The 14,671-nt window shown below is 41.2% G+C and overlaps 1 protein-coding gene across 2 annotated transcripts in view; it reads right to left on the reverse strand.

Annotated features, from left to right (window-relative positions):
• Window positions 1-574: 574 nt before the first annotated feature.
• RARS2 (arginyl-tRNA synthetase 2, mitochondrial) overlaps window positions 575-14,671 on the reverse strand; it is a 227,136-nt gene continuing 213,039 nt past the window's right edge. For both annotated transcript variants that reach the window (XM_053710526.1, XM_053710525.1), the window contains one exon: window positions 575-799. In XM_053710526.1, the coding sequence (XP_053566501.1) occupies window positions 748-799 (52 nt within the window). In that variant the 3' untranslated portion in view covers window positions 575-747. The remainder of the gene's footprint in view (window positions 800-14,671) is intronic.

Consider the following 14,671-nt stretch of genomic DNA (forward strand, 5'->3'; position numbering starts at 1 on the left):
CGACATGCAAAGAAGATCAGCCTGGCAGAGGCATTCATTATGGATTGTAAAGGAGATAGCTGGAAACTAGGGAGACCAGAGAGGATGGAGTTGCAATAGTAAAGGTTGGAAATGAGAGAGTGGATTAATATCTTAGCTGTGTCTTGTGTAAGGAAGTGGCACATTTTGGAGATGTTTTTAAGGTGGAAAATGCAGACGTTGGCCAAAGACTGGATGCGAGGATTGAAGAAGAGTCAATTGTGACCCCAAGACATCGGGCATGCGGGGTTGAGGTAATGATGCTATTAGCAACAGTTATACAGTTAGAAAACAAACTTATGATCTAATCACATGGATTAATCTCCAACATTAGAAAGGTGTACTTGTCCTGTCCAGTCCTCGACACTGTGACAATATACATATTATATAATACAAAATACAATCATATTTTAAAAAGATCATATTCCTGTAGCCCAGTTCATAGCCAGGTGTATTTGTTTAACTGCATTAAGAAAAATAAGTCCAATCCGTTCAAGGTTTTCTTGGACATTCTAGTAGAATCTTCATGGGTTAATAAAGGAAAATGCAAAGCAGCCACAGTCAAATTCACATTTATTTACTACGTTTCAGGAGATTTTTACCACTTCAAGTTGGTAGGAGACTTATTACCTGTTAGTAAGGAATTTTAAGTACCATGTGTTCATTTGCAAAAGTATAGGAAATAATCCTTAAATTACATGTTAGCAACAGGTGTAATCCCAAGAAGTTTCATCCCACTGGACAGAACCATACGCACATTGTTGAAAAAGAAGAGACGTGCCTGTTAGGTAAGAAAAAATAATATTTAAAAACATTTAAATAATTTATTATGGAACACAATTATGCATATTAAAAAAAAAAAAGTTTTTATTTATCTCCCTCCTTTCATGTGATGTATCTCTGAAAATGGTGGGGTTTCCCAGTTCTGAGAACTGGAAGTGTACACTACAGACTTCACAAGCCTAACTTTGCACATATCTGTCCCTAATTGGTGTCAGATATAGTTCTGCAAATCAATGCAAGTTTTTATAACAAAATGGCCACAATTAGCCATTTCTAATTGTGTTACAAGTCTGGATTGACTCCTACAAATGTAGCAAACGGTGGGGAAATTTGGCCATTGGAAATTAATTGCAAAAAACGATGTATTGATGGATTCAGAATGTTTTCACACACGCAAGTATGTTAATGTATTGCGATAATACATAAAGGTATTCATTTACAACATTTTTATGTCCCTGTAAGTATAACAAAAAATATGCAAATATCTTTAGAGAAGCTAATTATACAAAAAAACTTAATTTATGCTTACCTGATAAATTACTTTCTTTTACGATATGACGAGTCCACGGATTTCATCCTTACTTGTGGGAATATTAACCTCCTGCTAACAGGAAGTGGCAAAGGGCACCACAGCAGAGCTGTATATATAGCCCCTCCCCTTCCCCTCCACCCTCAGTCATTTGGCCGAAGGTATAGGAAGAGAAAAAGGAAAGGCTAAAAAGGTGCAGAAGTGACTGAAGTTTACAAAAAAGAAAAACTGTCTTAAAAAGAACAGGGTGGGCCGTGGACTCTTCATATCGTAAAAGAAAGTAATTTATCAGGTAAGCATAAATTAAGTTTTCTTTTACAAAGATATGACGAGTCCACGGATTTCATCCTTACTTGTGGGAAACCAATACCAAAGCAATAGGACACGGATGAAAGGGAGGGACAAGACAGGAACCTAAACGGAAGGCACCACTGCTTGAAGAACCTTTCTCCCAAAGATAGCCTCAGAAGAAGCAAAAGTATCAAATCTGTAAAATTTGGAAAAAGTGTGAAGGGACGACCAAGTCGCAGCCTTACAAAACTGTTCCACAGATGCATCGTTTTTAAAAGCCCATGTGGAAGCCACAGCCCTAGAAGAATGAGCCGTAATTCTTTCAGGAGGCTGCTGTCCAGCAGTCTCATCTGCCAGGCGGATGATACTTCTCAGCGAAAAAGAAAGAGGTAGCCGTAGCGTTCTGACCCCTACGCTTTCCAGAATAAACAATGAATAATGAAGATGATGACGGAAATCCTTAGTTGCCTGTAAGTAAAACTTTATGGCACGGAACACGTCCAAGTTATGTAACAGACGCTCCTTCTTAGAAGAAGGATTAGGACACAAGGAAGGAACAACAATTTCCTGATTAATATTCATATTCGAAACCTTAGGAAGGAACCCAGGTTTGGTACGTAAAAACCACCTTATCAGAATGAAATATGAGATAAGGCGAATCACACTGTAATGCTGAAAGCTCAGAAACCCTTCGAGCAGAAGAAATAGCAACCAAAAACAGAACTTTCCAAGATAAAAGCTTAATATCTATGGAATGCATAGGTTCAAACGGAACCCCTTGCAGAACTCGAAGAACTAAATTCAAACTCCAGGGAGGAGTAATAGGTCTAAATACAGGCTTAATTCTAGATAGAGCCTGAAAAAAAGACTAAACATCTGATACATTTGCCAAACGTTTGTGAAACAGAATTGACAAAGCTGAAATTTGTCCCTTTAAGGAACTTGCTGATAACCCTTTCTCCAATCCTTCTTGGAGAAAAGACAAAATCCTAGGAATCCTAACTTTACTCCATGAGTAACCCTTGGATTCACACCAAAAAAGATATTTACGCCATATCTTATGATAGATTTTTCTAGTGACAGGCTTTCTAGCCTGTATCAAAGTATTAATAAGTGAACCAGAGAATCCTTGCTTCGTTAAAATCAAGCGTTCAATCTCCACGCAGTCAGTTGCAGAGAAATTAGATTTGGATGTTGAGACAGGATCTTTTCATTCAAGGTCCTTTCCAACAGAAGTTTCCATGGTGGCAGAGAGGACATGTCCACTAGCTCCGCATACCAAGTCCTGCGTGGCCATGCAAGCGCTATCAGGATCACTGAAGCTCTCTCCTGTTTGATTCGATCAATCACGCGTGGGAGGAGAGGAAACGGCGGAAAAACATAAGCTAGGCTGAACAACCAAGGTACTGCCAAGGCATCTATCAGTTCGGCCTGAGGATCCCTTGACCGGGATCCGTATCTTGGAAGCTTGGCATTCTGACGAGATGCCATCAAAACTAATTCCAGTCTGCCCCATCTAAGAATCAATGAGGCAAATACCTCTGGGTGAAGTTCCCACTCCCCCGGATGAAAAGTCTGTCGACTTAGAAAATCTGCTTCCCAGTCCTCTACCCCTGGGATGTAGATCGCTGACAGATGACAAGAGTGGGCCTCTGCCCAACTGATTATCTTGGCTACTTCTATCATCGCTAAGGAACTCCTTGTTTCCCCCTGATGATTGACATATGCCACAGTCGTTATGTTGTCCGACTGGAATCTGATGAATTTGGCCAAAGCCAACTGAGGCCACACCTGAAGTGCATTGAATATTGCTCTCAGTTCCAGAATATTGATTGGAAGTAGAGACTCCACCTGAGTCCAAACACCCTGAGCCTTCAGGGAGTTCCAAACTGCACCCCAGCCCAGAAGGCTGGCATCTGTTGTCACTATCACCCACGAAGGTCTGCGGAAACAAGTCCCCTGGAACAGATGATCTGGCGACAACCACCAAAGAAGAGAGAGTTTCTGGTCTCTTGATCCAGAATTATCTTTGGAAATAAATCTGCACAATCCCCATTCCACTGACCGAGCATGCACAGTTGCAGTGGTCTGAGATGAAAGCGAGCAAACGGAACGATGTCCATTGCCACTACCATTAATCCGATTACATACATACACTGAGCCACTGATGGCCGAGGAATGGACAGAAGTGCTCGGCAAGTATTCAAAATCATTTATTTTCTGACCTCCGTCAGAAATACTTTCATGGCTACCGAGTCCATCAGAGTTCCCAGAAAAGGAACCCTTGTCTGTGGAACAAGTGAACTCTTCTCTATGTTCACCTTCCAGCCGTGAGTTCTCAGAAAAGACAACACTGTGCCTGTGTGAGATTTTGTCAGATGATATGTTAACGCCTGAATCAGAATAGCGCCACCGCTATCCCTTGCGGTTTGAGAACCGCCAAAAGAGACCCTAGAACCTTTGTGAAGATTCTGGGTGCTGTGGCCAACCCGAAAGGAAGAGCCACGAACTGATAATGCTTGTCCAAGAAGGCAAACCTTAGAAACCGATGATGATCTTTGTGGATTGGAATATGAAGGTAAGCATCCTTCAAATCCACAGTAGTCATATATTGACCCTCCTGGATCATTGGCATAATCGTTCGAATTGTCTCCATCTTGAATGCTGGAACTCTTAGAAATTTGTTTAGACACTTGAGGTCAAAAATGGGTCTGAACGTTCCCTCTTTTTTGGGGACCACAAATAGGTTTGAGTAAAACCCCTGTCCCTGTTCCAATTTTGAAACAGAACAGATTACTCCCATAGTAAAAAGGTATTTTACACAGGGTAAGAACGCCTCTCTCTTTATCTGGTTTGCAGATAATTTTGAAAGATGAAATCTCCCTCTTGGGAGAAATCCTTGAATTTCAATTGATAACCGTGGGTCACTATTTCTAGTGCCCAGGAATCCTGAACATTACTTGCCCAAGCCTGAGCAAAGGAAGATAGTCTGCCCCCTACTAGATCCGGTCCCGGATCGGGGGCCACCCCTTCATGCTGCTTTGTGGAAGAAGAAGCGGGGGGTCGTCCTTTAAAGTTTCGAAAGGAATGAAAATTATTCTGTTTACCCCTCATTTTAACCAATCTATCCTGAGGTAGGGCATGGCCCTTACCTCCTGTAATATCAGAAATTATCTCCTTCAATTCAGGCCCAAAAAGGGTCTTACCTTTAAAGGGAATAGCTAAAAGCTTATGTTTTGATGACACATCAGCAGACCAAGATTTGAGCCACAATGCTCTACGTGCTAAAATAGCAAATCCTAAATTTTTTGCCACTAATTTAGCAATTTGAAAAGCGGCACCAGTAATAAAAGAATTAGCTAGCTTAAAAGCCTTAATTCTATCTAGAATGTCATCTAATGGAGTCTCAACCTTAAGAAACTCTTCTAGAGCCTCAAACCAAAAAGCTGCTGCTGTAGTTACTGGAACAATGCAAGAGAAATCCCTGATTAACAAATTTCTTTAGTAGACCCTCTAATTTCTTATCCATAGGATCCTTGAAAGCACAACTATCCTCAATGGGTATAGTAGTACGCTTAGCTAGGGAAGACATAGATCTCTCTACCTTAGGGACCACTTGCCATGAGTCCCGAATGGTATCTGATATAGGAAACATTTTCTTAAAATTAGGAGAGGGAAAAAAACGGTATATCTATCCCATTCCTTACTAATGTAAGTAGGAATTTCCAAATATTTATCCATTTTACACAATTTCTCTGGAGGAATCACAATAGGATCATAATCATCCAGAGTCGCTAAAACCTCCCTAAGCAACAGGCAGAGGTGATCAAGCTTAAATTTAAATGACATAGCATCCAAATCTGTCTGAGGCAAAACATTCCCTGAATCAGAAATTTCACCCTCAGACAGTAATTCCCTAATCCCCAACTCAGAGCACTGTGAGGGAACATCGGAAATAGCTAATAAAGCATCAGAGGATTCAGTATTCCCATTAATACTTGTCTAAATTACCAGTGTTGCAGGGTAAATGCAGTAGGTCAAGACCTCTGTAAGGGTAGTTAACATAACTGCAGCCATCTCCTGCAGAGTAAAGGAATTTGACGCACTAGAAGTACTAGGCGTCGCTTGAGTGGGCATAAAAGGTTGTGACACTTGGGGAGAATTGGATGGCATATCCTGATTCTCTTCAGACTGAGAATCATCCCTAGGCACACTTATTTTATTTAAAATATGCTTTTTACATTGTAAAGCCCTTTCAGTACAAAAGTTACACAATGTTAGAGGGGGTTGCACAATAGCTTCTAAACACATAGAACAATGAGAAACCTCAATGTCAGACATGTTAAACAGACTAGTAATACCACAAAAGTAATTTAAACACTTATTTATAGCATAAAATAAACATTAGAAAAAACGTGTACTGTGCCTTTAAGAAAAGAAAAAGTGAAAAAAATTTCAAAAATGCACAAAAAACGTTAAATTATTCCCAAATTTAACGTAATATCGTTGGTTAATCCAAAAATTACTGCACCCAGAAGCAAGGGCAGAAATAAGGCTTTAGAAGTACTTATATCAACATGAAGTCAAAAAGATAGATAAAAATACACTCTGCTCCTCTGTGGCGCCTACCTGCCCCTAGGGTACTCGAATCAAGTTTCCAACCCTTCAGACCAGCTACATAGTCCAGGAGCCACCGAGTTACTGTTTGCTGCTGCTAAGCCAAAATAGGCTCTGCCCCTTAAGGTCAAAAGTTGGAGTAGGCCCAAACAACACTGCATGGAAATGCAGTTTTGCACTAAAGTAAAAATACACACACAATATAACCCTCAAGCATAAAACCAATAAGTTTTAAGTGCCAAAAATAAAAAACATAAAACATTGTTTTTTATATTGTCTCCCATGTCACATAATGCCCAAATATCAACTAATGATAAATATAAAATAGGGACTCCAGTAACACCCCTCTTATTAAAATAGGTTTTACTGCTTACCCCATTCTCATACAGGGAAATAATGCCAGCCAGTTCTGATACACCAAGTCTCCTCAGGAAAAAAAGGCTGCACATACCTTAATGCTGCTTGTAGCATGAAACCGGTCTCCACACTGAAGATGTCTCATGGTTACCTTCAGAAGTCTTGTGGGAACCAGCGTGGATCTTAGTTACAAATGCTAAGATCATCAAACCTCAGGGCAGAAATCTTCTTCCATATCCCCCTGAGGAAAATAGTACGCACCGGTACCATTTAAAATAAAAAACTTCTTGATTGAAGAAACTAAAACTAACACCTCAGTTTACCATGTCTTCCTAGTATAACACAGGCAAAGAGAATGACTGGGGGTGGAGGGGAAGGGGAGGGGCTATATATACAGCTCTGCTGTGGTGCTCTTTGCCACTTCCTGTTAGCAGGAGGCTAATATTCCCACAAGTAAGGATACAATCCGTGGACTCATCATATCTTTGTAAAAGAAATATATCATCTTTATAGATTGAGGTTCAATGTCCCTCAACATAATATGTATTTCTAAATATACTATAATGTATATCAACAAAAAATGAAAGCCTAGGGGGAAAAAAACATAATTTATGTAAGAACTTACCTGATAAATTCATTTCTTTCATATTAGCAAGAGTCCATGAGCTAGTGACGTATGGGATATACATTCCTACCAGGAGGGGCAAAGTTTCCCAAACCTCAAAATGCCTATAAATACACCCCTCACCACACCCACAAATCAGTTTAACGAATAGCCAAGAAGTGGGGTGATAAGAAAAAAGTGCGAAAGCATATAAAAACATAATTTATGCTTACCTGATAAATTCCTTTCTTCTGTAGTGTGATCAGTCCACGGGTCATCATTACTTCTGGGATATTACTCCTCCCCAACAGGAAGTGCAAGAGGATTCACCCAGCAGAGCTGCATATAGCTCCTCCCCTCTACGTCACTCCCAGTCATTCGACCAAGGACCAACGAGAAAGGAAAAGCCAAGGGTGAAGTGGTGACTGGAGTATAAATTAAAAAATATTTACCTGCCTTAAAAACAGGGCGGGCCGTGGACTGATCACACTACAGAAGAAAGGAATTTATCAGGTAAGCATAAATTATGTTTTCTTCTGTTAAGTGTGATCAGTCCACGGGTCATCATTACTTCTGGGATACCAATACCAAAGCAAAAGTATACGGATGACGGGAGGGATAGGCAGGCTCTTTATACAGAAGGAACCACTGCCTGAAGAACCTTTCTCCCAAAAATAGCCTCCGATGAAGCAAAAGTGTCAAATTTGTAAAATTTGGAAAAAGTATGAAGCGAAGACCAAGTTGCAGCCTTGCAAATCTGTTCAACAGAGGCCTCATTCTTGAAGGCCCAAGTGGAAGCCACAGCTCTAGTAGAATGAGCTGTAATTCTTTCAGGAGGCTGCTGTCCAGCAGTCTCATAAGCTAAACGAATTATGCTACGAAGCCAAAAAGAAAGAGAGGTAGCGGAAGCTTTTTGACCTCTCCTCTGCCCAGAGTAAATGACAAACAGAGAAGACGTTTGTCGAAATTCCTTAGTTGCCTGTAAGTAAAATTTTAGAGCACGGACTACATCCAGGTTGTGCAGTAGACGTTCCTTCTTTGAAGAAGGATTTGGGCATAAAGAAGGAACAACAATCTCTTGATTGATATTCCTGTTAATAACTACCTTAGGTAAGAACCCAGGTTTAGTACGCAGGACTACCTTATCCGAATGAAAAATCAAATAAGGAGAATCACAATGTAAGGCTGATAATTCAGAGACTCTTCGAGCCGAGGAAATAGCCATTAAAAATAGAACTTTCCAAGATAACAACTTTATATCAATGGAATGAAGGGGTTCAAACGGAACGCCCTGTAAAACATTAAGAACAAGGTTTAAACTCCATGGTGGAGCAACAGTTTTAAACACAGGCTTAATCCTGGCCAAAGCCTGACAAAAAGCCTGTACGTCAGGAACTTCTGACAGACGTTTGTGTAACAGAATGGACAGAGCTGAGATCTGTCCCTTTAATGAACTAGCAGATAAACCCTTTTCTAAACCTTCTTGTAGAAAAGACAATATCCTAGGAATCCTAACCTTACTCCAAGAGTAACCTTTGGATTCACACCAATATAGGTATTTACGCCATATCTTATGGTAAATCTTTCTGGTAACAGGTTTCCTAGCCTGTATTAAGGTATCAATAACTGACTCAGAAAACCCACGTCTTGATAAAATCAAGCGTTCAATTTCCAAGCAGTCAGCTTCAGAGAAGTTAGATTTTGATGTTTGAAGGGACCCTGTATCAGAAGGTCCTGTTTCAGAGGTAGAGACCAAGGTGGACAGGATGACAAGTCCACCAGGTCTGCATACCAAGTCCTGCGTGGCCACGCAGGTGCTATTAGAATCACTGATGTTCTCTCTTGTTTGATTCTGGCAATCAATCGAGGAAGTAACGGGAAGGGTGGAAACACGTAAGCCATCCTGAAGTCCCAAGGTGCTGTCAGAGCATCTATCAGGACTGCTCCTGGATCCCTGGATCTGGACCCGTAACGAGGAAGCTTGGCGTTCTGCCGAGACGCCATGAGATCTATCTCTGGTTTGCCCCAACGTCGAAGTATTTGGGCAAAGACCTCCGGATGAAGTTCCCACTCCCCCGGATGAAAAGTCTGACGACTTAAGAAATCCGCCTCCCAGTTCTCCACTCCCGGGATGTGGATTGCTGACAGGTGGCAAGAGTGAGACTCTGCCCAGCGAATTATCTTTGATACTTCCATCATAGCTAGGGAGCTTCTTGTCCCTCCCTGATGGTTGATGTAAGCTACAGTCGTGATGTTGTCCGACTGAAACCTGATGAACCCCCGAGTTGTCAACTGGGGCCAAGCCAGGAGGGCATTGAGAACTGCTCTCAATTCCAGAATGTTTATTGGCAGGAGACTCTCCTCCTGACTCCATTGTCCCTGAGCCTTCAGAGAATTCCAGACGGCACCCCAACCTAGAAGGCTGGCGTCTGTTGTTACAATTGTCCAGTCTGGTCTGCTGAAAGGCATCCCCCTGGACAGATGTGGCCGAGAAAGCCACCATAGAAGAGAATTTCTGGTCTCTTGATCCAGATTCAGAGAAGGGGATAAGTCTGAGTAATCCCCATTCCACTGACTTAGCATGCACAGTTGCAGTGGTCTGAGGTGTAAGCGTGCAAAGGGTACTATGTCCATTGCCGCTACCATTAAGCCGATTACCTCCATGCATTGAGCCACTGACGGGTGTTGAATGGAATGAAGGGTGCGGCAAGCACTTTGAAGTCTTGTTAGCCTGTCCTCTGTCAGGTAAATCTTCATTTCTACAGAATCTATAAGAGTCCCCAGGAAGGGAACTCTTGTGAGTGGAACGAGTGAACTTTTCTTTTCGTTCACCTTCCATCCATGTGACCTTAGAAATGCCAGCACTAACTCTGTATGAGACTTGGTAGTTTGAAAGCTTGAAGCTTGTATCAGAATGTCGTCTAGGTATGGAGCTACCGAGATTCCCCGCGGTCTTAGTACCGCCAGAAGAGCACCCAGAACCTTTGTGAAGATTCTTGGAGCTGTAGCCAATCCGAATGGAAGAGCCACAAACTGGTAATGCCTGTCTAGGAAGGCAAACCTTAGGTACCGATAATGATCTTTGTGAATCGGTATGTGAAGGTAAGCATCTTTTAAATCTACAGTGGTCATGTACTGACCCTCTTGGATCATAGGTAAAATTGTCCGAATAGTCTCCATCTTGAACGATGGAACTCTTAGGAATTTGTTTAGGATCTTTAAGTCCAGGATTGGTCTGAAAGTTCCCTCTTTTTTGGGAACCACAAACAGATTTGAGTAAAACCCCTGTCCCTGTTCCGATCGTGGAACTGGATGGATTACTCCCATTAACAAGAGCTCTTGTACGCAGCGTAGAAACGCCTCTTTCTTTGTCTGGATTGTTGACAATCTTGACAGATGAAATCTCTCTCTTGGAGGAGAGTATTTGAAGTCCAGAAGGTATCCCTGAGATAATATCTCTAGCGCCCAGGGATCCTGAACATCTCTTGCCCAAGCCTGGGCGAAGAGAGAAAGTCTGCCCCCCACTAGATCCGATCCCGGATCGGGGGCCCTCAATTCATGCTGTTTTAGGGGCAGCAGCAGGTTTCCTAGTCTGCTTGCCCTTGTTCCAGGACTGGTTAGGTTTCCAGCCTTGTCTGTAGCGAGCAACAGCTCCTTCCTGTTTTGGTGCAGAGGAAGTTGATGCTGCTCCTGCTTTGAAATTACGAAAGGAACGAAAATTAGACTGTCTAGTCTTGGCTTTGGCTTTGTCCTGAGGCAGGGCATGGCCTTTACCTCCTGTAATGTCAGCGATAATCTCTTTCAACCCGGGCCCGAATAAGGTCTGCCCTTTGAAAGGTATATTAAGCAATTTAGACTTAGAAGTAACATCAGCTGACCAGGATTTTAGCCACAGCGCCCTGCGTGCCTGAATGGCGAATCCTGAATTCTTCGCCGTAAGTTTAGTAAGATGTACTACGGCCTCCGAAATGAATGAATTAGCTAGTTTAAGGACTCTAAGCCTGTCTGTAATGTCGTCCAGAGTAGCTGAACCAATGTTCTCTTCCAGAGACTCAATCCAGAATGCCGCTGCAGCCGTGATCGGCGCAATGCATGCAAGGGGTTGCAATATAAAACCTTGTTGAACAAACATTTTCTTAAGGTAACCCTCTAATTTTTTATCCATTGGATCTGAAAAAGCACAGCTATCCTCCACCGGGATAGTGGTACGCTTAGCTAAGGTAGAAACTGCTCCCTCCACCTTAGGGACCGTTTGCCATAAGTCCCTTGTGGTGGCGTCTATTGGAAACATTTTTCTAAATATCGGAGGGGGTGAGAACGGCACACCGGGTCTATCCCACTCCTTAGTAACAACTTCAGTAAGTCTCTTAGGTATAGGAAAAACCTCAGTACTCGTCTGTACCGCAAAATATTTATCCAACCTACACATTTTCTCTGGTATTGCAACTGTGTTACAATCATTCAGAGCCGCTAACACCTCCCCTAGTAATACACAGAGGTTTTCCAGTTTAAATTTAAAATTTGAAATATCTGAATCCAGTCTGTTTGGATCAGAACCGTCACCCACAGAATGAAGCTCTCCGTCCTCATGTTCTGCCACCTGTGACGCAGTGTCTGACATGGCCCTAATATTATCAGCGCACTCTGTTCTCACCCCAGAGTGATCACGCTTACCTCTTAGCTCTGGTAATTTAGCCAAAACCTCAGTCATAACAGTAGCCATATCCTGTAATGTGATTTGTAATGGCCGCCCAGATGTATTCGGCGCTACAATATCACGCACCTCCCTCTGAGCGGGAGATGTAGGTACTGACACGTGAGGCGAGTTAGTCGGCATAACTCTCCCCTCGTTGTTTGGTGAAATTTGTTCAATTTGTACAGATTGACTTTTATTTAAAGTAGCATCAATACAGTTAGTACATAAATTTCTATTGGGCTCCACTTTGGCATTGCAACAAATGACACAGGTATCATCCTCTGAATCAGACATGTTTAACACACTAGCAAATAAACCTGTAACTTGGAAATACAATTCAATTAGAATAATATTAAAACGTACTGTGCCTTTAAGAAGCACAGAAGATCTATGACAGTTGAAAATTAATAAATTGAAACAGTTATAGCCTCAATCCTTGTAAATAACACAACTTTAGCAAAGGTTTAATCCCATTAGCAAAGATAGCAAATTCTGAAAGCAGGAAACAAATTACAGAATAAACGTTTTTTATCTCAGTCAAACTATAATTCTCACAGCTCTGCTGAGAGAAATTACCTCCCTCAAAATAAGTTTTGAAGACCGCTGAGCTCTGTAGAGATGAACCGGATCATGCAGGGAATACAATGAGTTGCTGACTGAAATATTTGATGTGTAGAAAAAGCGCCAAAAAAACGGCCCCTCCCCCTCACACACAGCAGTGAGGGAGAACAGAAACTGTCAGAAAACAGATTAAGCAACTGCCAAGTGGAAAAATAGTGCCCAAACATTTATTCACTCAGTACCTCAGTAAATGAAAACGATTTTACATTCCAGCAAAAAACGTTAAACATAATCTCTAGTTATTAAACAGCTTTATGTATTTCTTACAGTGTAATTCTAGTGAAGTACCATTCCCCAGAATACTGAAGTGTAAAGTATACATACATGATATTATATCGGTATGGCAGGATTTTCTCATCAATTCCATTGTCAGAAAATAAAAACTGCTACATACCTCTATGCAGATTCATCTGCCCGCTGTCCCCTGATCTGAAGTTTACCTCTCCTCAGATGGCCGAGAAACAGCAATATGATCTTAACTACTCCGGCTAAAATCATAACAAAAACTCTGGTAGATTCTTCTTCAAACTCTGCCAGAGAGATAATAACACACTCCGGTGCTATTTTAAAATAACAAACTTTTGATTGAAGATATAAAACTAAGTATAATCACCATAGTCCTCTCACACATCCTATCTAGTCGTTGGGTGCAAGAGAATGACTGGGAGTGACGTAGAGGGGAGGAGCTATATGCAGCTCTGCTGGGTGAATCCTCTTGCACTTCCTGTTGGGGAGGAGTAATATCCCAGAAGTAATGATGACCCGTGGACTGATCACACTTAACAGAAGAAATAAGGAATTGGAATAATTGTGCTTTATACAAAAAAATCATAACCACCACAAAAAGGGTGGGCCTCATGGACTCTTGCTAATATGAAAGAAATGAATTTATCAGGTAAGTTCTTACATAAATTATGTTTTCTTTCATGTAATTAGCAAGAGTCCATGAGCTAGTGACGTATGGGATAATGACTACCCAAGATGTGGATCTTTCCACGCAAGAGTCACTAGAGAGGGAGGGATAAAATAAAGACAGCCAATTCCTGCTGAAAATAATCCACACCCAAAATAAAGTTTAATGAAAACATAAGCAGAAGATTCAAACTGAAACCGCTGCCTGAAGTACTTTTCTACCAAAAACTGCTTCAGAAGAAGAAAACACATCAAAATGGTAGAATTTAGTAAAAGTATGCAAAGAGGACCAAGTTGATTCTTTGCAAATCTGATCAACCGAAGCTTCATTCCTAAACGCCCAGGAAGTAGAAACTGACCTAGTAGAATGAGCTGTAATCCTTTGAGGCGGAGTTTTACCCGACTCGACATAGGCATGATGAATTAAAGATTTCAACCAAGATGCCAAAGAAATGGCAGAAGCTTTCTGGCCTTTTCTAGAACCGGAAAAGATAACAAATAGACTAGAAGTCTTTCGGAAAGACTTAGTAGCTTCAACATAATATTTCAAAGCTCTAACAACATCCAAAGAATGCAACGATTTCTCCTTAGAATTCTTAGGATTAGGACATAATGAAGGAACCACAATTTCTCTACTAATGTTGTTGGAATTCACAACCTTATGTAAAAATTGAAAAGAAGTTTGCAACACCGCCTTATCCTGATGAAAAATCAGAAAAGGAGACTCACAAGAAAGAGCAGATAATTCAGAGACTCTTCTGGCAGAAGAGATCGCCAAAAGGAACAAAACTTTCCAAGAAAGTAATTTAATGTCCAATGAATGCATGGGTTCAAAAGGAGGAGCTTGAAGAGCCCCCAGAACCAAATTCAAACTCCAAGGAGGAGAAATTGACTTAATGACAGGTTTTATACGAACCAAAGCTTGTACAAAACAATGAATATCAGGAAGATTAGAAAAAGAACAGAAAGAGCAGAGATTTGTCCTTTCAAGGAACTTGCGGACAAACCTTTATCTAAACCATCCTGAAGAAACTGTAAAATTCTCGGTATTCTAAAAGAATGCCAAGAAAAATGATGAGAAAGACACCAAGAAATATAAGTCTTCCAGACTCTATAATATATCTCTCTAGATACAGATTTACGAGCCTGTAACATAGTATCAATCACAGAGTCAGAGAAACCTCTTTGACCAAGAATCAAGCGTTCAATCTCCATATCTTTAAATTTAAGGATTTGAGATCCT

Source organism: Bombina bombina, chromosome 4 (assembly GCF_027579735.1).
Source record: "Bombina bombina isolate aBomBom1 chromosome 4, aBomBom1.pri, whole genome shotgun sequence".
In the NCBI taxonomy this organism is placed as follows: domain Eukaryota; kingdom Metazoa; phylum Chordata; class Amphibia; order Anura; family Bombinatoridae; genus Bombina; species Bombina bombina.